Raw genomic sequence first — 23,098 nt, 5'->3', positions numbered from 1 at the left:
GGCTGTACAGACGTAGCACGCCGCGAGAGGGGGCCCCGCAGCGCGCCTGCGCAGAGTTGCCGACGGCAGGCGCCTGCGCCCGGGGACGGGCGGGGCGGCGCAGCGCGGAGGTGGCAGCGAGCGGGCGGCCATGGCCAAGCACACCGTGTCATCCGCCCGCTTCCGACGGGTGGACGTGGACGAGTATGACGAGAACAAGTTCGTGGACGAGGAGGATGGAGGCGACGGGCAAGCGGGGCCCGATGAAGGCGAGGTGGATTCGTGCCTCAGGCAATATCCTTCCGTCGGCGGGGTGAGAGGAGGGGTGGGGGAAGGAAACGATGGCGGACGGGATGAGAAGAACGGGCCGGTGGGAAGCGAGCCGGTTCCGACGGGCCGCGGGTGGGCGTCCACTGCACGGCTGGGTGCCGACGGAGCGCTGCTGGCTGCTGCTCCTTAACCCCCGGCACAGGGAACATGATGGCCGCGCTGCAGGCGGCTCTGAAGAACCCGCCCATCAACACGAAGAACCAAGCCGTGAAGGTGAGCTCAGCGCTTCCTTAGGCGAGCCTTCCTGTTTCTGTAAGCGCTATGGGGAAGCCGGGCAGCCTGCTGGGGAGATGTGCCTGTATCCAAACAGCCCCGATCTCCAACCCAAGTCTTAATCTGAAAACCGCAGCTCAGACGCGTCTGTGTGTCTTTTTAGAGTCACTGAACGGTTTGAGTTGGAAAGGATCCATAAAGGCTCCCTGGTCCAACACCCACAGCTGTTGGACACCCACAGCTCCATCAGGTGCTCACAGCCTGCTCTGCCTTTAAGCTGGGTGTTGGGCCAGGCTGTCTGCCCCTTGCTGTACATGCTGTACCTAGGCCTGCCCAGCACATCACCACCCACCCCTGCTGCAGGTCAGGTTCCTCAGGGCAGCTTCCCCACTGCACTTAGCCTTGCTCAGCACCAAACAGCCACAGAACCACAACCACAGTCAACACTAACAGAGGAAACTGCTAGCACAAGTCAGACCTGGGCCTACAAAAAAGGAAGAACTGGTGGTTATCACAGCCAATCAAATTGAAGCCATTAGAACCTCAGACGTCATGAGCACTCCCCTGACAGAACACGGGAACACGCTGCATGCATAGACTTCTGTATCTCCCCAGAATACATCTTGAGTCATTCATGATTGCAGTGGCGAGAGGAACAGGCAGACAGGAGGAGGTGCTGAGCAGAGCCCCACAGCTCGGTGTTGTGCTGCTCTGACATCAGCAGGCCACTGGTGGAGGATTCTCCCCAAGCCTTAGCTTTCCTGAGGGCTTTTACAAAGAACCACCAGGTGTTTGTTGCTGATACTGCTGTCTAGAAGTGTGACCGGCTTTATCTACATGAATGACTTGTTTCTGTTAGATCTATATTGAGGTTCTTAACAGTACAGCACAAAGGGGCACAGCAGCTGACTTCATTTTTCACTAAACGTTTAGTCATCCTTATGTGACTTAAGCTTTGCTCAGAGCTCTGATGTGAGAAGTCAAGTGACTGTGAAACTTTAAGTAAGGAAACTAAGTATCCATAATGCAAGAGGAAGCTGCTGGAAGTATTTGTGTAATGGAATTATTCACAACTCTCACAAGCTTGAGACCTCTTTCCTTTCATCCTCCCTCAGTTAGTGATGGATAAACAGGAGCAGTCACTTTCTGCTGATTACGTGGCTAATCTGAAGCTGTAATCATGCCTCACTAACTCCTGGGCCTGAAATGACATCCCAACTGACTTGCAAATGGTCATTAATGCATAATATCATTAACACTGCCAGATTGAGACCTCTGTGCCTGGGACAGGAGCTGACTGTTCTGCAAGAACGTGACTTACAGCAGTTTCTCCTTCCGGTTTAGGTTGGTCAGTGTCACTTCCATAGAGTGTAATTGTGTCTTGTTAAACAGGGCAAAAGTATGGGAAGGGCTCTGGTAACAAACGAGGCCAGCCAAGTACTCAGTCCTTACCTTGGCACTTGTCAGAACTTGATTTTCAATATGTAAGTTAATATTTAGCACTAACCTCATTTAATGGATGAGAAATTGCATCGAGCAGAGAGGCAGAAAAATGTGGAGCAGAGCAAACTCACTGAACTCCATTATACTATTCAGCATTGAAAGGCAGAATTCGTTATATGAGTATCACAAGATTCGTGTGCAAACTGCTCTATTCAGATGTATTTCAGAATTAGTAAAGAAATAAAGGGCTACTTGTTCAGGAGGTGACTGATGCTTGGATGCAGAATAAAATGTTTCTGCCTTTCTCACCTATTGACAGGATCGTGCAGAAAGTATTGTCCTGAAGGTCCTCATCTCATTCAAAGCCAACGATATTGAGAAGGCAGTCCAGTCCCTGGATAAGAATGGTGTTGATCTGCTAATGAAGTACATCTACAAAGGCTTTGAGAGCCCCTCTGACAACAGCAGTGCTGTGCTGCTGCAGTGGCATGAGAAGGTGTGTGTATAGGATGTGCTCTTCCCCTGGGTTGTTTGTGGGAATAGGTTCTTGGGTCCTGGGTGCACCCAACTGAGCAGGGTCAAACCAAAATAGGTTTATGGAATCACTTGAGTTGGAAGAGGCCTCTAATAAAAGCCATCTGCTGCACCTCCCCTGCACTTAACAGGGACACCCACAGCTCTATCAGCGCTGTGTCCACTAAGGGTGGACTCTAGTGGGTGTCTCTAGAGACGGGGCACCCACTGTATCTCTGGGCAACCTGCATCAGGGTCTCATTGCCTTATCATAAGAACTTCCTTATACCAAATCTAGACCTCCCCTCTTAGTTAGAAACTATTTCCTCTTGTCCTGTTAAAACAGATCCTGCTAAGAAGTGTTTTCTTTTTTCTTACAGTCCTCTTTTAGATACTGAGGAGCTGCTCTTAGTCTCCCCAGAGCCTTTTCCTCTCCATGCTGAACAGCCCCAGCTCTCAGCCCACTCTCACAGAGGAGGGTTCCATTCCTTAGGTCCTTTCTATAGCCCTTCTCTGATGTGCTCCAGCAGGAGCATGTCTCTCCTGTACCAGGGACTCCACATCTAGATCCAGTACTACAGGTAAGGTCTCACCAGCATAGAGTAGAGAGGCAGGATCACCTCCCTCAACCTGCTGGCCATGTTGCTTTTGATGCAGCCCAGGATACAGTTGACTTCCTGGGCTGCAAGGGCACATTGCCGGCTCACATCCAGCTGCCATTGACCAGTACCCCTCTTTGGCTCACAAAGAAGCAAAATTGTTTCAGACGGGTTTTTAGTGATAGCAGGCAAAGAATCTGCAGGTAGGACAACAGCCATATAAAGAAAGAAGAGTTAAACTCACCCAACTGGTGGAAAAGTCTCTGAGTACACAGCACTCCTTAGGAAGCAAAGCAGGCCCAAGAGATGCTCACCCTTCCATGGCTGGCCCTTATATGAGCCCAGGGTGGATCCACCATGGGCCCACCCCTTCTGGTCACATGGGAAGCACAGGTGCAAACAGTTTGCTTGTGTTCCCTGGCCCAGCCACACCCCTTCACCTGGTGCTCAATCACCAATTCATGCCATGACCTAACAGTTTCCCTACAGCCCCCCGAGTCATTTTCATCACGGCTGTGCTCTATCCTTTATCCACCAACTTGCACTAACAGCGGGGGTTGTCATGACCCAGGTGCAAAACTTGCACTTGGATTTGTTGAGCTCCATGAGGTTCTCCTAGTTCGCTGCTCAGCCTGTCTAGGTCTCTCTGAACAACATCCCATCCCTTGGCATGTTGACTGCACCACACAGCTTGGTGTCACTTGCTGAGGGCACATTTGATCCCACTATTGATGCTACTGATGAAGATAATAAAGAACACCAGTTCCAGTACTGACCTCTAAGGGACACCATCTGTGTTCCTGGTTGATGTACCTGTAGAACTCGTTCTTTGTGTCCATTCCCAAGCCCAGTTCCAGTTGGGCCTCAGCCATCCTGACCCCATCTGTACACAGTCCAGCAGCATCCCTATACTCCTCCCAGGGTACCTGTTCCTGCTTCCTTTGCCTGTGCATTTTCTTCTTGCTCCCTGTGTTTCCTTGATCTCTTAACTCCCACCTGTAAGCTTTCGATTTGCTTGTGGCCATTCTTGATGGGCACCCTATTCCTCTCATGATAGAGAGGGAACACCTCCCCTCCTTCCTCACCTGTCCCTTCTGAAAGCTCGGAGTTGCCTATAGCCACAGAGTGCCAGCAGCCAAGTGCTGCATTTCCTGCAGTGAGGAGTGCCCTGTCCTGCACGTTCAGAATTCTCTTGCTCTTCCTCATTCTTCTGATTCCTCAAGTCATGATTCTGCATTTATAGTTCGATTTATTTATACGTTTTTTTAGTCAGACTGGGGCAAACAAAGTAGTTCAACATAGTGGCTCAAGGGGATGGAAATAGAATTTCCTTCCTTGAGGGAAGCCAAATTTGCACCTTAGTTATGCAGAGAAACAAAAGTGTGTTCACTTGCTGTCCCTAAAATGAACGTAGCAATGCTTCCCTGCCACTCTGGGTGCTAAGTGTGTTGTTCTGAGTGTGAGATGCTGGAAGGTGCTTATTTGAATACAGCGGGGAAACCTTTCCCAGCAGCAGCTGTTTGGGTCTGCAACCACGTTGACTGACTGCTCACTGCCATGTTTCTCTCCTCAGGCGCTGGCTGCTGGTGGAGTTGGGTCTATCGTCCGTGTTTTGACTGCCAGGAAAACGGTTTAACTCAGCAACCAATGGCTGTTTGCTCTCCGTGGTGTGGGAAATGCTGGTGCAAAACCCAACCAAATGCCATTGCTGCCCTGTGGGCAGCGCCTGTCTCTCAGCTTGCCTTCTCGCTGCTTCTTTCATACCTGACAAGTAATGCATATCGTGATCTCTTTTTGTTAAACTCTGGAAAACTATGAAGGTGCAATTTTATTTCTAACAGGACTCTTTGGTACTCGAGCATTTCAGTGACACGCATAGCTACATTTACAGCATATTTAGGGTGATTTGTAATGGTGTATAATTATGGCAGATTTGGGCCTGACTTTCCACACAAGTGCTGAGGGGCGTAGGGCAATGTCTTAATCCTTTTTGCTAGCCAAGCAGTGATCTGCCAAGTGGGGCAGCTGTTAATGTTGGTAACTGGACCATGTTTCCTTTGGTCAACCTCTGAGCCTACAGCAGTGAGTAGGACAGAAAAGAGCAGCTTCCTTCTGACCGATCATCATTCCATTAAGCCAGGTATTTTCCTTAACCTCACACCTTGTGGCCTGTTCCGGATGTGCTGTGATCAGTCAGAGGCCGGGTGCACAGCAGGCAGGTCACAGCAAGGATGGAGCTGTACATCCTCACACTTCGTATGCTAGAATTTAAAGGTCCTTTTACACTGGAGCTCAAGATCCTACACAGGAGAAGAAAAGGGATGTAGTCTTAAGGGTTAGCAGACAGTTGACATCCCTGCTGTACCGCGGTGCGTTAGCAAGTGGGCAAATAGAAGTTCCAATATAAAGAGGAGTATTTTAAAGAGGAATTAAGGAAGTGCCGGGCATCCCAGCTCACAGCTCACCACAGAAGGTCAGGGCCAGGACTGAGACCATTTTACAACAGTTCCGTTTGTGTGAAACGGTTGGATGACTTGTGAAATCTTTGCTGTTTTTTGATATCTGCTTTTTTTGTTTGTTGGTTTGTTTGTTTTTGTAATAAAAACCAGACAAATAAATCGTCACTGAATATTTACCTGGACTCTGAAATATCTTGAAGCTAACTTGAATTCTACAGGCAGAGGAACACGAGGGCTGACCAAGGTTAAAAAGCGAGCCCTAGAACTTCTCCCTTCCATTACTTACCTTGCTACACTTGCTTCCTAGCAGCTGTTTCTCCTTTAAGTCATGGCAATACTTGACTTGAACCATGGAGTAACTGGTCCCAACCACTGATGCTATGTGCCATCTCTAAAGGAGAAAAGCAGTAACCTTGCAGGCTTGTTGCAGGGGGCGAAAGTCCCAAGCCAAGTCACAGTGGACCAGCTCCCTCAAGGTGGAACCGGACAAACAAAGGCAGCGGAAGAGCAATCTTCAGGTTCTCCAGATTCCCCTATGAAGTATTTTGGAACCTTTATAAGGATGTGTTCATTTTGTGCCTGTTTGTTCAGGGATGCACTAAACGAGGCTGCCTGCAGGCAGGGGGTAGGAGTGCGGAGCTGAGGGAAGGCCTCTTTCCTGCTGACTACTGCTGAGTGAAATGGGAAGAGGCAGTGAGCTCATTAGCACGCTGTGCACACATCACATGGCCCTGCTCACCCATCTGCCCCCAGAACAGCATCATGTGTGGAGATGCAGATGTGGGACATAAGGAGGTGCTGATCTGGGCTCTTTTTGTGCCTTCACTCCAGTAAAGATGATGAAACGATGCGTATTGTTGCAGTGCAAACTTAGAGGTGATCGTTGCACGCTCACTGCATTTCAGGCAGTCCTGTGCCGTTCCTGCCAGCTCTCAGCTCTCCTCGTGTTCCAAGAAGCTCATCCCACAGATGTTAACATCCACATTATTCTATTCAGACAACCCCCACACAAAGCCCCCAGAAGCACAACCCAAGGAGGACGTGATGCAATGCAGGAACGGCCCGGAGTGGAAGCCTGCCTGTAGAGGCAGGGCACCTCCACTTCCCCATCTCAGGGCCGTGCCGCTCTGACGCCACCGAGGCCACTTCCTGGTGGGTTTGTGACACCAGGCAGGCTGTGGGAAGGCAGACGTGCAGCCGGGAGGGGCTGGACAAGGAAGACACACACTGCAGGGAAGTCTGGGCAGGCGAGCCCCCAACACAGCTGGGCACACCGCATCCTGCACTGCATGATGTCGCTGGTGGAGACCATCCGGCTGTGGCAAGAGGGGGTGTGTGCAGCAGATGGCAAGGAGTGGGGAGCAGCCCTGAAGGCCTTCACCGCCGTCCAGAACCCACCGGCCAAAATCTGCTTCAACATGGGCTGCATCCACCTGGTTCTGGGGCAGCTGGCTGAGGCAGAGGAGGTAAGGCACAGCTCACAGTGCTGCAGGGAGATGTCGCCCAATTCTCCCTTCTCAATCCTCTTGCCCCGCTCCCTACAGGCATTCACCCAGAGCATCAGCTGTGACAAGCACCTGGCCGTGGCCTACTTCCAACGGGGAACTGTCTTCTACAAGAGACACAAGTGAGTGCAAGGCTTCAGCACCTTAGTTTTACCCCTCGTTCAGCTGTTGGCCTTTGGCAGTGTGGGATACCAGGGATTCAGCCTTGAGGTGAAGTGCTTATGCGGGGTATCAGAACACCATCACAAGGAGGTGGAGGCCTAACCTCGTCCTCTCCTTCCCAGCCATGAAATGGCCATGAAGGATTTCAAGGAGGCTCTGGCCCAGCTGCGAGGCAACCAGCTCATTGACTACAAGATCCTGGGGCTGCGCTACAGGCTCTTCGCTTGTGAGGTGAGAGAAACCAAATAGTGTTTCAGTCTTGTTCACTGGCTCAACAGAATCCAGGGGAAATGCACCCAATGGTTTTTCAATGGGGTCTTCATGTCCAGAGAAGGAATTGAGTGGGGTGTGGAGCACAGCGTGATGGGAAGCAGCTGAGGGAATGGGATGGGGGGGTGTGGAGAAGAGGAGCCTGAAAGGAGGCTGTGGTGAGGTGGGGTCGGCCTCTGCTCCTGGTAACAGTGATAGGATGAGAGGGAATGGCCTCAAATTGCGCTGGGGGAGATTCAGGTTGTGTATTAGGAACATTTCTCCTTCAAAAGAGTGGTGATGCAGTGGCAAAGCTGCTCAAGGAGGTGTTGCAGTCACCATCCCTGGAGGTGTCCAAGTACTGTGGAGATGTGGCATTGAGGGACATGGTTAGTGAGCACGGTGGGGATGGTGATCTAAGAGGTCTTTTCCAACATGAAGGATTCAATGACTCATGCCTCACAAAAAAAATCAGGCACACCAGGCTGGGGATAGAGAGCTAGTGTGACCCAAGGGTGTCATTAGGGTAGCAAAAAACACCCACAGCAAGGGTGTAGTGCCTCTAAGAGATCATTTCCTTGCTCCCATCCCTCTGCAGATCCTTTACAACATCGCGCTGGTGTATGCCACCATGGAGGACTGGAAGAAAGCTGAGGAGCACCTGACGCTGGCAATGAGCTCGAAGAGCGAGCCCCAGCACAACAAGATTGACAGGGCAATAGAAGCCATCCTGGTGAGGAGCAGCAGGTCTCAGCACAGTGCCTGCCTATGGTGGGCCATGACTAGGCGACCTTAAAAGTCTTTTCCAACCTTAATGATTTCTCCCTGCTACAGAAGCAGCAGCTCTATGAGCCAGTGGCAATTCCCACAGGGAAGCTGTTTCGACCAAATGAAAAGCAAGTTGCTCAGCTGGAGAAGAAAGACTACCTGGGAAAAGCCATGGTAAGAAAGGAGCGTTAATGCAAGCCACATCTGCGGGCTGAAGAGACATGCTGATCGCCCTCTCTGCCTTGCAGCCACCAAGCACTGAGCTGTGCTTACTGAGTGCAGGGATGCAAAGCTGGTCCACACCTTGGGGATGCTGCAGGCACCAGCACTATGTGGGAACAGCAGAGTTAAGCTCACAGAAATACCCTTCTGTCTGTGTGGCTCAGCACGGCCCATTTTCAGTTTCCCTAGTGAGAAGTGAGGGATGGTCACTCAGTGGTGAGATAGGAAAGTCCCACTGGAGCTTCAAACCAAGCCAAGATCTTTGGTGAACAAGGGAAAAAAGGAAAAGAAACAAAGAAAAATAAAAGGAACTACTTAAAATCTGACACCTGCAATTAACCACAGCAGTACTGCCTCTGCTCAGCATGAAGCAGCTCAAACAGTTGAGCAGGGCTTCTCCCACGTTACTGTGCAAGGTTCATGCACCCAGGTGCACCCTCAAGCTCAGGTCCTGGGAAACAGAATGGACACCCCAGTGCCAGTGCTGCCAGGGAAAGCAAACCCAGAGCATCCACACCCAAGGAGGTTGACTTGGATGGCAGCAAAGGAGGACAGTGGATGTCAGAGATCAGAGGTCTAAGGAAAGCACCAAGTCACAGCATGTCTTCATTTGGCTGTAGGTGGTGGCATCCGTGGTGGACAAGGATAGTTTTTCAGGATTTGCTCCCCTCCAACCACAGGTAAGGAACCAATCCCCTGCAGTCCACGTGGTGCAAAGAGCTTCAAGCATACGCAGGGAAGGGGATGTTTGGGTGACAGTGGTGACACAGAGCAGTGTCACCATGCCAGGCTTCCTAGCATGGCCAGGGTAAGGAAGAAGCTGCTCCCACATCCCAGCTGCTTTCTTTGCCAGAGGTCACAGCCCAATCCCACTCATGTCTGAGCTGAGGTTATGGGGAAGCTAGGCCTTCAGAATGCACCCCATGCCCCCATCATGGGGTGGTGGCTTTGGTAGGGAGCTCGGGGAGGTGAAAAACCTTCCCATGAGATTAATAAGGGCTGAGTGGAGAAGGAAACTGATGACCTGATACCAGCGTGAGAAGGAGGGACCCACAGAGGGAGGACAACAGGCATGGGAAAGAACTGCAGGACATTTCTGAAAAGCAACCCAAATCCTCCAGATTATGACAGATTTCTTTCTGTCTTGTTCACAGGCCTCTGGGCCTCCACCCAGGCCCAAGACACCAGAAATCCTCAGGTAGGTTGGATGAAACATTAGCAGCATTGCGAACACGTGCAGCCTGGTGCAACCATGTCCTGCACCATCCAGCTGAGTGCTCAGAACCAGTGGGGGGAAAGGAGGAGAGAAACAAAGGAGCAGAGCTTAGGCCCCCCTATGAGGTAGAACAGCAGCATCACCCCCTGCTCCTGACACGATGCTGGCTTCGATTCCCAGGGCTCTTGAAGGGCAGCCACACCGCGTCCTGTATGAGTTCATCCCTGAAACTGCTGAGGAGCTGCAGGTCCTGCCAGGAAACATCGTCTTTGTCCTGAAGAAAGAGAAGGACAACTGGGCTACAGTGATGTTCAATGGGAAGGTAGGGGGGTTTGCCTGGCACAAGTGAGAGTTTTACGGAGGTCTGGCAGGGGTTTCTGAACCCAGTTTCTTTGCATCCCCTATTTGAGAGGCAGATGAGTATGAGCTGGTAGAGGCAACCTCCTGGTGTCCTGCTCCTGTTGCTCCTATCAGGCAGGGACCAGATGTGCTATTTTGCTTGCCTGACCACACATGCTCAAGGCAATTAAGTGAGCTGGTTCACCCATGCTGCCCATCTTGGGGTACCACAGAGAAATCATTCCCTTATCTTCAATCTCCTGGAGGGTGGACTATTCATTTCAATGATGATCTAAGGCTATTCACAGGGCTTGAAACTAGATGATCTTTAAGGTCCTTTTCAACCCAGGCCATTATCATATCATAGTATCATAGTATTGTGCGAGTTGGAAGGGACCTTAGAGATCATCGAGTCCAACTCCCGGGATTCGAGCCCTCTGTGTAGCAGAGCGGCACTTCTACCCCCTGCTCCACAGAGGGGGATTCGAACCCGGGCCCCCTGGTGTTGCAAACGGGAATTCTACCGCTGCACCACCGGAGGCACACATTCTATCATTCAGCAAAACCCATCGGTTGTGCAGCAGCTAACCTGGGTCCCAGCAACACTCAATAGGCTGTTTCCCACCACATCTCTTCCCCTTGTCTCTTCCCTGCAGAAAGGGATTGTCCCCTGCAACTTCCTTGAGCCCATGGAGCTCCAGCACAAGCTGCATGTCCAGGTAAGGAGCCCAGGAAACCACATAGATCACCCAGCAGGATCCATGCCTGCAAATCTCTCTCCCTTACAATGTTGTGGGACTCCTGGCTTATGGCTATCTCAGCATAAGCTCAGAGCCTGCAAAATCTGTGCAGACACTGTACTGAGGACCCCTGGGGAAGGAGGTGGTAGCACTGGGGAGGTGAAGGGGTAGTGAATTTACCCTACCCGGTTCAAAACTCCAAATGCACCTCAACAAAACAGCTTTGGACGTTCTCATCAGACACTGCCTCCTAAATGGGTTTGCTCTCATAGAGGCCAGAACTGCCCTGTTCCACCCCAAATCAATGGACAGCAGGCAGAACTCAGCTCCAGGACTCCTGCCTCGAATGGCAGGAGGGGATCCCCAAGGCAGCAGCACTCCGGGGCTGTGCTGCTCCCCTGGGGATGCTGACTGCCAGCGCTGTCCTTTTCCCACCGGCACAGGAGGAGGCCCCTCCCGAGCCCGACATCCCTGAGCCACCCAGCAGCACTGCTCCAAGGCCCCGGCGGCCAGCACCAGGTCAGTGTATGGAGGGGAGGGATGGGGGAACTGTAGGGTGTATCTTGTATACTGTGTGATATGGAGAACCAGGGTTGGGGGTCATCTCTGCCTCTTTTGGAGTGTGGGCTTTAAAACAGGAGGCGATATTGCAGCTGCAGCACTGAGGGTGGAACAAAAACAAAGCTCGAGGTCCCCGTTTTGCTCTTAATTAGGGCAGCAGCTAATGGGAAAAAGGGCCTGGGGAAAACAACAGGACAAGTGACCCAGCTTGCGTAAGTCCCAGAGCAGAACATGCATTACAGGCTGCTCCATACAGCAGGGCAGCTGGGAGCTATGACTGCTCTGGGAAGGAGATGTGCTGCTGGTGCTTCTCAGCACCTGGGGCAGGGCTGGTGGTTCCAGGGCCATGCAGCTGCCTGAGTGTGACCAGGCAGAAGGTGCTGCAAACCGAGGCGGGGCACCGCCAGCTAAAAGTGTGGCTTAGGGCTCTTGTTTTGTCTGCAAAGTCCTGTATTTGAGGTCATTAGCTGCCAGACGCAGCCATATGACAGAGAGCAAGATACATTGTTGTTTACGCTTGCAACTGTGTTGGTAACATCAAAGCCCACAGAGGAAAGGCATCCCACCTAAAGCTGCAATCTCTACAAACACTGAACAGGCCCTACAATGTGAGCACAGCGACCGCCTGAAACAACAGCGGGCAAGGCAGAGCCCGAGCCTCTTTTCTCTGTGGTCACTGAGGAACCCCACAGAAGAACCTTGCTGTAGCTGATACTGATCTGTTTGGGCAGCCACAGCTGGCTCTAGGGCTGCCCGGTGCTGCTGCAGATAACAGTGGGTGTTGAAGAGAAGGGCTGAGAGGATCTGGAAACACATTTATGCCCACAGCAGTAAAGCTTGCACTGCTCCGCTTGTTGACCCATCTTTTCCTTCCTCCTCAGACTTCATTCCTGTTACAGCAATGCAGCAGAGAGAAGCCAATAAGGTAAGACTTCGTGCTGTGTTGGGAAGGCAGAGCCCAGATCCACATTACATACAGCTTGGGAGGTCTCTTCCAGGAGAAGCAACAATCCCAAATGAGAACAAGTGCAGAGGGGTTGGGGCACACCTTCAGCTCAGTCACTGGGAAGCCACACCACGGTCACTAGATGCCCAGTGCATTCACTCCCAGGCCAAACCCAGGGCAGGTAACCAGCCACGTGTGCAACATGGCTTTGGTGGCTGCTCCAGAAGTATTGAGGGCTGCCAACATTCAGTAAGAAGGTTCCATGAGCTCAGCTGTCACTCAGCAGTCTTATGCTCCAGTTCCTTTCCCTGCCCATAGCCAAGCTCCCTGTGCTGCGAGAGCAGAGAGAAGCCTGATGCCCCAATTCACCACCTGCAGGAAATGGAACCAGCTGTCCCCAAGCCCTATATTCTCAAGGTGCATTACAAATACACGGTTGCCATGCAAGTCAAACCAGACCTGTCCTACAAGGAGCTCCTGGGCCTGATTTGTGACAAGCTGGAGCTGCAACCTGAGCACACAATGCTGAGGTGAGAACTGTCAATGCTGCAGGAGTCAAGTCTTCGTGGCTGTCCCCTTACCTGTGTCTTCTGGTGCCCAGGTACAAGTCTGCAGCTAGTGGAGAGCTGGTGACTCTGAGCATGCAGAACCTGGAGGCAGCTTGGAACCACAGCAAGGATCAGTGCCTGACAGTGTGGTGCGACTGCACAGAGGTGGGTGGCAGCAGCAGCGACCAGCTCTTCTACTGGTGCCGGCAAGGGGCTCAAAGGCAGAGGCTGAAGCCTAAGCAGAGCTTATCTGCCATGTTCCGGAACAAAGCGGAAGCCACAGGGTGACTTCACCAGCTTCTATTCTGTCCTAGGGAGAGGGATTTTTACCTGACAGCAAACCAGAGGAGACACGGAAGGCAACAGCAGAGACAGGACCAAGCCAAGTGGTAGCACAGTACAGTTATGAGGCCACCCAGCCCGAAGACTTGGAATTTCAGGCAGGAGACGTGATACTTGTTTTATCCAAAGGTAACGGTGCTCCTGCCACTCTGGGAGATGGGAGGGAGAGCGTGGGCCTGGCTCTGAGGTGCCAAACACCTGCAGCAGCCTGTGCTGATCTATTGCTGCTCCTGCAAACTGCAGTTTGCCACCTTCAGGTGGAAAACGGGCTGAGAAGGTTTGCATCCTCTCCACAAGGCTATTTACCTGCAGATGATCTTAACGTGTTGACCTGAGGCCTGCCTGCAACACAAGAGGGTAATCGTGCTCCTGCACATCCCTAAGGTGACAAAAACGGTGTCAATTTTATCTTGCAGTGAACGAAGACTGGTTGGAAGGGCAATGCAATGGCAAGATAGGCATCTTCCCCTCTGCTTTTGTTCGAGATGGTAACACTAAAGACCCAGAAATGTGATTTCAGAAGAGCTTAAGGAGACTGAAAGAAATTAAGAATAAGTGTTGCAACTAAGAATTTCCCATGTTAATTACTGCATCTGAAAAGACCTAAAATATTACTGCTACATGTATTAAAGGCTTTGTTTTGTGTGTTACCTTTTGTGTTGCTATGTATAAAACACGTACTGAAAACAAAAGTTGCTAGCAGTCTCCCTGTTAGAAGTACAGTCAGTGCCAAGGACTATGCTTAGCACCAGGCTTGGTAGCAGCAGCTCTATCACAATGACCTGCCTTGGGCAGAGCTTCTGCAGGGTAAATCAGCCTCTAGCCCAAGGAGGCTGTGGATGCCCCATCCCTGCAGGCATTCAAGGCCAGGCTGGATGTGGCTCTGGGCAGCCTGGTCTGCTGGTTGGCGACCCTGCACATAGCAGGGGGTTGGAACCAGATGATCACTGCAGTCTGAAAAACTGTGTTTTTCAAAGCCCGCAGCTGAGTTACATGGGGGGGAAATAAACGTGACCACACAGACCTGGATGAAGAGAACATGGTTTAATTAAAGGCAAAGCTGATTTCAGCAGCTGCAGTTCTTGCACAGACAGACAAATAACACAAAAAAAGCTTACGACACAAACCAGTTTCTGTTGGGGTCCCTTCCCTCGCTCCCCCAGGCACCGGAGGGCAGGATGGGAGTCCCAGCCGAGAGCCGGCCGTGTTCCTGACACCGGGTTCTCATGCACAAGTGGAGCGGTGCGCTGGGACCTGGCACTGCCAGGAGTGAGGTGGTGAACCTGGGTCAGCTCGCTGAGGGTGCAAGAGTCAGCGGCAGTTCAAACACTGGAATGTCGCAGCTGCCGGGGTGCACAGCTCAATACACAAACTGAGGGGGCTGGGGTAGGTGTGGGGAAGGGGGGCAGGGTGGGGTGGGTTGGGGGCTGAATCAATATTAGCATTGGGTGGAAACTTCACTTTTTGGACTTTTTAAAAGGAAATACATCTTTGAAATGCAACAAAGAACAGTGATGTTGCTAAGGTGGAGAACGTAGGGGAGCTGCTCACACCCTTCGAAGGGTACTGGGCCTCAGTTTTCCCTTTTTATGTTCTTTGGGGCAGCCCAGACTCCAGTGTCATTTAGGCTCCTGCATGTGCTTTGCTTTGCAGCTGACTTACAGCCCTGAATCCTCACACAAACCCCTACTGCTAAACACAGCAAATGGACATTGAGATTGTTTCCGTAGCTTCCCTGGGAAACCTAACAAAAAACGCTGTCCTTTCCTTTAATGACATTTCCAGTCTTCCTTTTCCCCCCCCAATAAATAGCAAATAAAACATTTTCTTATCCCTTCTGCACCTTATTCATATGCGAACAGCACTATGCTTCTTCCGTGCGTGGGTTACACACGCGTGTCTGTGGCACCTCAGATCTCCTTCTAGAACTGAAAGTTGAGGGCTGCTGCTGCTGCTGGGAGGGCGGGGGATGGTTTTCTGCAGAGCTGGTGTATGCCTGTGGGGTTTGTACACTCCACGCTGTCCAGGCTGAGTGTCATCCTTACCCAGTCCTGCTGGACAACTGATTACTTCCTGCAAGATGTTGCACATTGGCAATAAAACTACAAGCATCCAGCAAAGATGGAAGGATGGGGAGAGAAAGAAAAACAAAATGAAAAACACTGAAAGCTTTCTACCTACCTATTAAAATGAGTCAGGCTGTGAATGCACAGAGCAGCCCTGCCCTTTTTGGGGCTAGCCACTTTGCTACAGTAAAATGTACAGGAATCAAACATTAATTTAAAACCCCATAGCAGTTGACCTGCTTGTCCAGCAGAGTGCTGCAATGCCCCATGTCATCCGCTATAGCTCAAACACCTACTGAGAGGAGGGCATTTCATGCTGGAGCCTCTAACCCACCCACGGGCTGGCCAAAGCCTTTGAGTGAAAGGTGAAGTGGTGTCAAGTGCCAGACTCTCCTTCATGAAACTCCTTCGCTAGCCCAGGAGATAGAGCCCCACCTTGTCACCAACCACCTCTGACCGGAGCAGCAGCTGGGGCTTTCACTGCTACACACTGACTACAAAGCACACCTGTGTACGGAAGAATTCAGTGTGATCTTACTACTGAGATAGTAATAAAGATGTTTAGGAGTAATTTCAACTACATTCTCAGTCAGCAAAGCAATCATTAATGGATTCCTATTTTATATCCCCAAAGAGAGGAAAAAAGATTGAGAAGTTCTCATTAGCTTCTCCCATCTGCCCTTCGTTCTCAGCTTTTGCTTCCCATGTGGCTGGGGACATGCATGATGGAGAAGGTGAGAGGCGGTGATATCAGGTTACTGAGTGAGACAAACAGCAGTTCCTCTCTCCCTCCAGAGGGCCCAGGGATTGGGAGAGTTCCTGATGTTGTTTTCTTGCACTGCAGACATTTTGTGCACACTCAGTGGGTTGGTGGAGCACTTACGCCCTCCTGACAGCAAGGAACAGAAGAGAGGGCTGCCACCTGCACAGGACTGTGTGGGCCAGTCCTGCAAACCCAACATGCCATGGTTTATGGAGCCTTGGTTTGCAAGGGTTGCCACCTTGTTCTCAATGCGGTGGGTTCATGGCGCCTTGTCCACGTTGCTGCTTCTGCTTCTGCTGCATTAACAGCTGCTCCAGGGCTGAGGGTCCAGGGTGCATCATGGAACTGGACCAGATGGACTAAAAACAAACAGTCAACACTAACACCTCCTGGTTTAGGGCAGACCTTTTCTTTCAGGTGAGAAAGTAGAAACTGTTCTGTATGCTCTCTTCCCTTTGTAACTCATATCTGTCCTGTCATGAAAGTTACCCAGACTTCAAAAGAAAGCCTTCTGAAGAGAGGCTCCCCTTGAAGATTACCCTTCTCTTCAGAACCCTCGTGGAATGGAAAAATCCACCCCACATTAACAATTACTAATTTTAGACTAGTCAAAGCAATTGTTATTTCTTCCAGTTCTGCCAACCTGCTCTCGTTCCACAAAATATTCTAGAATGGCAGGAACTGAAAAACTGTGACATCTCCTAGCACTGGTCACACCTCCCACACTGCTGATGCACCTGCAGGAAGAAACCTTCAAGGTCTCAGACACTGTGAATCCCATAACACCATAGCCGTTCCAAAGGCAAGCACCCAACCCCTGAGCACAGCTTCAGTTCAACGTACCTTTAGGCTCTCCATGAGCACAGCTGAGGAGTCCTCCATGGCGGGGCCCTGGGCTGCCCAGGTGCCACTGGGAGCACTGGTCTGGTGCCAGCTGCTCTCTGAGGATGATGACGTGGCTGGGAGGTAGTCCAGACCAAACCCTCCCATTGCTAAAATGGGGAGAAGAGTCAAATTCAAACAAATCTGGCAAAAACCATTGCAAAACAAATGCCAACAGCTGGCTTCTCCCAGGCCTGGAATGCAGCACTTGCCTGGCTTATCTGTTTTCCAGCGGTCTGCAATTCTTCTGTCTCTGTTGTCTGGAGTCCCAATAGGTCCAAAGTTGGAGAAGGGAACAGAATTGTGATTATGGGTTGGAGGGGAGCTTGGCAAGCTGCTGGGGTTGGAGGAGTGAGGAGACTGGCTGGCTGGTGTCGAGTGATCTAATGGTTAGAAGGAAGAGAAAAAAGGTGAAGATGAGGAGCTTCCTCATTTTGACTTCCTCAGTGCTGCTGCCAATTCTGCCATCACCAAGGTCTGTTTTCATCCCTTCCTTTAAACAAGTGTAATGCAAACTCCTAAATTCTAAGTGGAAATGTTTGTGCATATAAAAAAACCAGAATGACTGTTTAATACATACATGCACTTAGCAGAAAAACCTCAAGAGGGCTGGCTAACAGATTAAGCTTTCCCCAAGTTTTTTGAACACCTTTTCTCAACCCAAACAATACAAATCCCATCAGTAAGCTTCACATGCCAATGCAAAATAAGTTTAGATCTCAAGGAGTTTCAAGTTCACAACTTGAATTTGAAAGTTTTGTGTTTTTGGGAATCTGAGAGTAATTCAGACCAGAACTGAATACCAAGCAAAGGAGGAGACTGACACGGGAGTGTGGGCAGGCAGGAGAGTGATGATGCCTAAACAGAACACAGCAGAGCAGGGTGGCAGGAAACTATGCACTCACAAATGAGGAGGAGAAGAGAAAGCTTAAAAGCTAAAACCATGTCCTGCCATAAACCTCTCTAGAACAGAAGCTCCTTGCAGCTCCTTCCATTTCATCTACAGCAGTTATAAGTTCTACTCCCAGGTACATGTGAGGAATCTAAGTTGAAGAGATTTCAGGATTTAACACTCCTTGCAACTTTCATCCCTCTCAACTACTTCAACTAAAATCTGTGTTCTTACACTATAAGACAGAATCCCATCACATGTCAGAGGATATATAAAGATAAACAGAAATCTTCAGACCTTGTAAAAGATTTTTAGTTACAATTAACTTGCAGTAGGTTCAGAATTAACTCCACTTCTCTTAAAGTCTTAAGAGACATTCACGCCAGGATTACCTGAGCTGGCTGGAAGGGATGGAGACCACGGGGTCCCTTCAAAGAGAGAATATAGTGAAGTCTCCTGATGGGCAACTGAAGGGGTGACCTCTGTTTTTGTGCTGGTATTCATATTTTTCCCATATACCTCATTAAACATACTGTTATTTGGATATCTTTCCTGCAAAGCAAAGAAATCAAAAAGCAAGAGCTTGAGTACAAGATTATTTGTGAAACAGACCGCACAGATGAAGCAATTACAGATTAAAACACTTTTCTAACATCTTTCTCATTCCTCAGAATCTCTTTTGCACATTTTATTTAATAAAGTCCAACACATTCTGAATCAGGACCAATTTCTTCTGTTGGATTGCAATGCCTTCATCGTTTTTTTCATGCTTCCATGCAGAAGACCCTGTTTGGTTCCTTGGAAGAGAAGCAGCATTTCAATAGTCCAGAATAAAGAAACACCATGACACATAGCTTGGAGATGAACTCTTTCTCTCAGTGATTCCACTGAAAGCACCCCAGGAACTCAAGGAGACTCAATAGAACATCTGCTCAACTGTAACTAGGATGAATTTCGAGGATAATTGATTTTCAAAAACAGTAGAAGGCAAAGAAACTTGCTCACACAGACTAAAATTAGGCATGTGGGTCTCCTTTGTGCTTGCTATTATTTGTACCAAAGGATATGCCCACACAAAGTAACTTAAAGGCAAGTTTGAACAGCATAAAGGCTTCCAACTTTGGTCATCACGTACCTGATTAAGAGAAAAGCCACTGAGGGACAGGAAAGATGACGACTGAGACATCAGTTCAGATGGTTTCTCTAACAGAGACTTCTTCAAAAACCAAAAATGGAAGAAGAGTAGTTAACATTCAAAGCTATGAAGAACTACCAAAATATATTCGGTCATAAACGTTTAAGGTCTCTTGTATTTCAACCTCGGCACCCTGGAAGATGGGATGACCAAACTAAAACAGAAGATGACAAGTTTCCTCACTAACTCTAATTATTACCTAAAATCAACTGGGACAGCTGAGAGCCTTAAGCAAACCCCACTAACAGAACAGCTTTTAAAATCTTAAGTGCCTTTGGGCTTGACACATCTACAGGGGACATTGCTATCAAAGCTACCAAACCTATGGCTGTGTACATGAGACAAGATGCTTTCCAGTGACATGAGAGCTCACCCACACCTGATGAGACCCTTGTATGTTGCTATTCACTGACAGAGTATTTTTCAGTTTTGAATATTCTTGTACACAGACAGTAAGGTTAGCTGGGAATTTAATCCTATTAAACAGCACAAGCCTCTCTGATTTTCATTAAAAATGACTGAAGCTGAAAAGCACCAATATTTACAACAGAGATCCCAAAGCTTCTCTAGGTTCCATGTTAAGATATCACGGCCTTTTTATCTACATTCCATCATCAACACCTCCCACACAGCTGTGACTTGCAGCTTAATATTTTTCAGCTTCATTCTTCAGCTCTTATTATCATTAGGTAGTAAAGAAATAAAATACAGACAATGAAACAAGCCTATTTGGGGAAGAAATTGGTTATCACCAAAGCACAAATCACAGCGACACTCTGAAGCTTGGTTGGCAGACAACGAACACCACTGAATTTAGGATCAGGATCACTGAAGTCACAGAATCAGTAAAATTGCAGTTAAAACCAAGTTTATTACACCCACAGTATTTCATCCTGCAAGCCTGAGACAAAAAACCTTGTTTCCTTGGCAAGGAGCTCCAGGCTTGTTAGATTTTCAAAGTGACAACTCATTACTTTGAAAACACATTATAAAAGGTAGACAAATTCACACTCCACATATGCACACAGCTTGCACACAGAAGTATTTCCTTCTGTTTGTCAGCAGACAGCAATTGTAAGAGCTTCAAAGGAAGCTGTTGAAGAAGCAGCTATTAGTAGACAACAGCAATGGGTGCCTGCTTTGCTACTGGCTCCTTGCAATGACATGTAAAAAATATCTGAGGAATGGAGTTATCAAGCAGAAATTTCAAGTCAAGCCACAAAAAACTCTTCCTTATTACTGCCACATTTCCAAAATACGTGTTTAATGAGTTTGCTCCTAGCTGTAGAAGAAAGGCATACTGCATTTGCAGAGGTAATGTAAAAATTCAGCAGCTCAAGGGCCCTCTAGCTACCAAACTGCAAATACATAAACGTACAGTAATCTGTCTGTCAAAACTCAATGTATTGCTGTAGCAGTTACTGATTATTTCGCCAGTTGCTTGCAGTTTTCTTCTGAAACCACCTGGCTCTTTTCAGTCTCTTCAGCATTTAATAGTGTGGTTTCCCCCTGCTTTTATGCAATCCTGACATGCTGTTACAACAAAAGACACTCTTGTTCTGATGACTTCTCCACCATATGCACCCTCACCCTTACTACCAAGCCCAAACAACTGTGGAAGAACAGGCAAGTTAAATATCACATCTATACGTCTTTCCTGTGAACTGTGCTTACAAAAAAATCCATTACAACACTGACTTCCCTCTGGACACAGACCAAGAGTTGTACTGTGTGCTAAATCACCTCTGCAGTTATCCAGAGCCAGAGGCCTTGGCCTGAGCTCTCACACAGGGACTGGCTCAATGGCGAGGAGGGGAGGTAGAAGGGAGGAATGGGGAGGAGAAAGTAACTTCCCATTTCTTATAACTTCACAGAAGAAAGAGATGCCAGTTAGAGAAGCAGCAGTATTCAGTCAAATACATACAAAGAGGCTTCGTCCAGGAAGAGAGGCGAGAGGCCCGAGCAGAGCTGGGTAAAGATCAGGAGTATTAGAGAAAATCAGCTCTTCCTCCTCCTCCAAGGCAGCCAGACTCTTTAACAGGTCCGGAGGAAGCAAGGGGGAGCTCTTGGGGTCCTAGTGACAGAAACGAGCACAGTGAGACAACAGAAGGCGGAACAGGGAAGAGCAAGAGCTGAGAGAGAAGCTAAAGCAAAGCAGGACACGAGAGCAGAGGAAGAAGGCAGACTGGAGAGGAGTGCAGAAAGCAGCATGCAGAATGGCAAGATGAGAAGAGCACAACAGAGGTGCACAGAGAAAATGCTGAGCAGCAAACAATACCAGCCTAACGTGTGCCAGTAGGAGCTCTGCACCTGCCTGTGAAGTAAGCAGTACAGCCAAAGTGATGGGCAGCTACTTTTAATTAACACAGCACTTCCCATTGCATTACTAACAAATACCGGATCTCTTTTTTGACAATAAAGGACAATGAACATGATGTTATTTTTTCCTGATAAGATCTTTAATTATTCTTCCAGAGCTGTGAGTAATTTAGGTTTCAACTACAGTTACACCTGCATCTTCCTTTCTCTGCTTATGGAACTGAAATCCCATAAGACTCACTTCTCTGCTAATGGCTACTACACCACAGCACAGCTCATTGGACCAGGCGAAAATAAACCCCTGCTAAGTACAAGTAGAACTTGGCATCCCAACGTTTGGAAGGGATGCTTAAAACAAGCACTGTGGACACTGCCCATACTGCAGCGTGCTTGCACCAAGGCAATGGTTTCCTTTTAGGGATGAGAACAAGGCTTTGACCCACTCTCCATCTAAAAGCTGCAGCCTGACATCAGGGTAGAGGCAGTCTCCTGGATATTGTCTGGCTTTTCTCCCCGAAGGATAAGCTAAGAGATCCCAGCTGATCTCCTGAACACTGAGTGCATTTACAGAGGCATATCTGACCAGAGGTTTAAAAAGGCCTCTGTTTAAGTTTCCTTATAAATATCATCAGAAGCACTTCCAGACAACCCGAGACCATTAATAAATAACAAAGACTGCAGGCTTTTTATAAACTGCAGCACGAAGCTCAGCTGCACAGACAGAAGCAAAGTATTCCATCACTGCAATCCAGAGCTAACGAAAGGAGCTGCTCAGCTCTCTTGCTGCATGGTGGGTTTTTCAGAGGGGAAAAAAGCAAACAAAGACAAAAATAATCCCACAATGGGGCTGTTCCTACCACCCTTGATTTGCAGCCCAAGCTGAGGCTGCAGTAGCCAAACTATTCAACACACTCAAGGTACTCTGTGGGTGGCAAGAGTTGATTTAAAGGGTAATAACTCAATTGCAATTATTTGAATGGCTTTCATCAGGTGCCAGACAAGAATTTCCCCTGTCAGCCGCCACGTTTCTTGACCTGGCAGATACAGTGCAGAGATCAGCATTTATATCTACACTGAGCAGAACTTACACCTCCTTGAATCCAATCTTCAGGAGTTTGATTCCACAACACAGCCCACTGAAGTGACAAATTCAGTGCCATTTACTGGGATCCCATTTAGCAACACCAACATCCAGTTCCCCACTAAACACACTCAAGTATTCTGCCTGGGGCTAGATGGGACTCCTAAACACAGCATTCCTGCCTGAGCTGTCAGCAATATCAGAACCTCACTGTTTTTCACTTGTAATAGAGATCTTTACCTCAAAGGTCAGCCTGGAGACAGCATCCTGCTCTGGACGGAAGACTCCTTGCCGTTTTCCCCTCCGCTCCATGTTAGACTGCTGTGCCATCACCCTATTGTCAGCCATGCCAAAGGAAGAGTCCCAGTAGTATTCTGGCACCTTGACTTCTGAGGGGTTCTGGTTATATGGCTCCACTGGGAAAGGCTTCATTTTTTTCTCCAGAGGTTGCTGTTGCATCACAGGAGACTGTAATGACTGTTCAAACAATTTGAGAGGATCCTGGGCCTGCAGGTAATAGGACTGCTTTACAGGCATAATCTTCCCCAGTGAACCTTGGACTTGAGGCAGGTTCCAGAGTTGCTTTGATGAGTCTGTCTGCGGATACTGAGGCAAAGACGCATGCTTTCATCAGCAGGTAGGAACAATTAATATTAACCAAGTGCCTAACTTCATTCAAACTGTTGTTCTAGCCAACCCATTACAGATATACTGCAGACATTCTCATCTGCTACATTATTCACCAACATTCAGACTTGATAGACGC

At 49.0% G+C, this 23,098-nt stretch overlaps 3 protein-coding genes across 6 annotated transcripts in view; 2 read left to right on the top strand and 1 right to left on the bottom strand.

Annotated features, from left to right (window-relative positions):
* Window positions 1-59: 59 nt before the first annotated feature.
* On the top strand, window positions 60-5,712 carry ARPC5 (actin related protein 2/3 complex subunit 5). Its single transcript, XM_072343130.1, has 4 exons — window positions 60-274; window positions 451-522; window positions 2,285-2,461; window positions 4,651-5,712. The coding sequence occupies exons 1-4, from the start codon at window positions 131-133 to the stop codon at window positions 4,711-4,713; spliced, it is 456 nt and encodes a 151-aa protein (XP_072199231.1). The 5' UTR covers window positions 60-130; the 3' UTR covers window positions 4,714-5,712.
* Window positions 5,713-6,595: 883 nt separating this feature from the next.
* NCF2 (neutrophil cytosolic factor 2) lies at window positions 6,596-13,781 on the top strand. Of its 2 annotated transcripts, XM_072343293.1 has the most exons (15): window positions 6,596-7,002; window positions 7,081-7,163; window positions 7,326-7,434; window positions 8,051-8,185; window positions 8,287-8,394; window positions 9,063-9,122; window positions 9,597-9,640; window positions 9,839-9,980; window positions 10,654-10,716; window positions 11,181-11,256; window positions 12,180-12,223; window positions 12,623-12,774; window positions 12,846-12,957; window positions 13,107-13,263; window positions 13,551-13,781. In XM_072343293.1, exons 1-15 carry the CDS (start codon window positions 6,826-6,828, stop codon window positions 13,646-13,648), a joined length of 1,560 nt encoding a protein of 519 aa, XP_072199394.1. In that variant the 5' UTR covers window positions 6,596-6,825; the 3' UTR covers window positions 13,649-13,781. The 2 variants fall into 2 exon arrangements, with proteins under 2 accessions (XP_072199394.1, XP_072199393.1); XM_072343292.1 differs by having other exon boundaries at window positions 6,698-7,163; window positions 13,551-13,663.
* Window positions 13,782-14,160: 379 nt separating this feature from the next.
* Window positions 14,161-23,098, bottom strand: part of SMG7 (SMG7 nonsense mediated mRNA decay factor) — a 43,828-nt gene continuing 34,890 nt past the window's right edge. For 2 of the 3 annotated variants that reach the window (XM_072343033.1, XM_072343031.1), the window contains exons 17-23: window positions 22,573-22,938; window positions 20,857-21,006; window positions 18,873-18,953; window positions 18,130-18,289; window positions 17,058-17,228; window positions 16,807-16,955; window positions 14,161-16,322 (exon numbers count right to left, since the gene is read on the bottom strand). In XM_072343033.1, the coding sequence (XP_072199134.1) occupies window positions 16,209-16,322; window positions 16,807-16,955; window positions 17,058-17,228; window positions 18,130-18,289; window positions 18,873-18,953; window positions 20,857-21,006; window positions 22,573-22,938 (1,191 nt within the window). In that variant the 3' untranslated portion in view covers window positions 14,161-16,208. The remainder of the gene's footprint in view (window positions 16,323-16,806; window positions 16,956-17,057; window positions 17,229-18,129; window positions 18,290-18,872; window positions 18,954-20,856; window positions 21,007-22,572; window positions 22,939-23,098) is intronic. The other variant, XM_072343032.1, reaches the window with a different exon arrangement.

Source organism: Excalfactoria chinensis, chromosome 8 (assembly GCF_039878825.1).
Source record: "Excalfactoria chinensis isolate bCotChi1 chromosome 8, bCotChi1.hap2, whole genome shotgun sequence".
NCBI classification, from domain to species: domain Eukaryota; kingdom Metazoa; phylum Chordata; class Aves; order Galliformes; family Phasianidae; genus Excalfactoria; species Excalfactoria chinensis.
The sequence above is the reverse complement of the archived record's forward strand: the minus strand, read 5'-3'. Positions and strand labels throughout refer to the sequence as shown.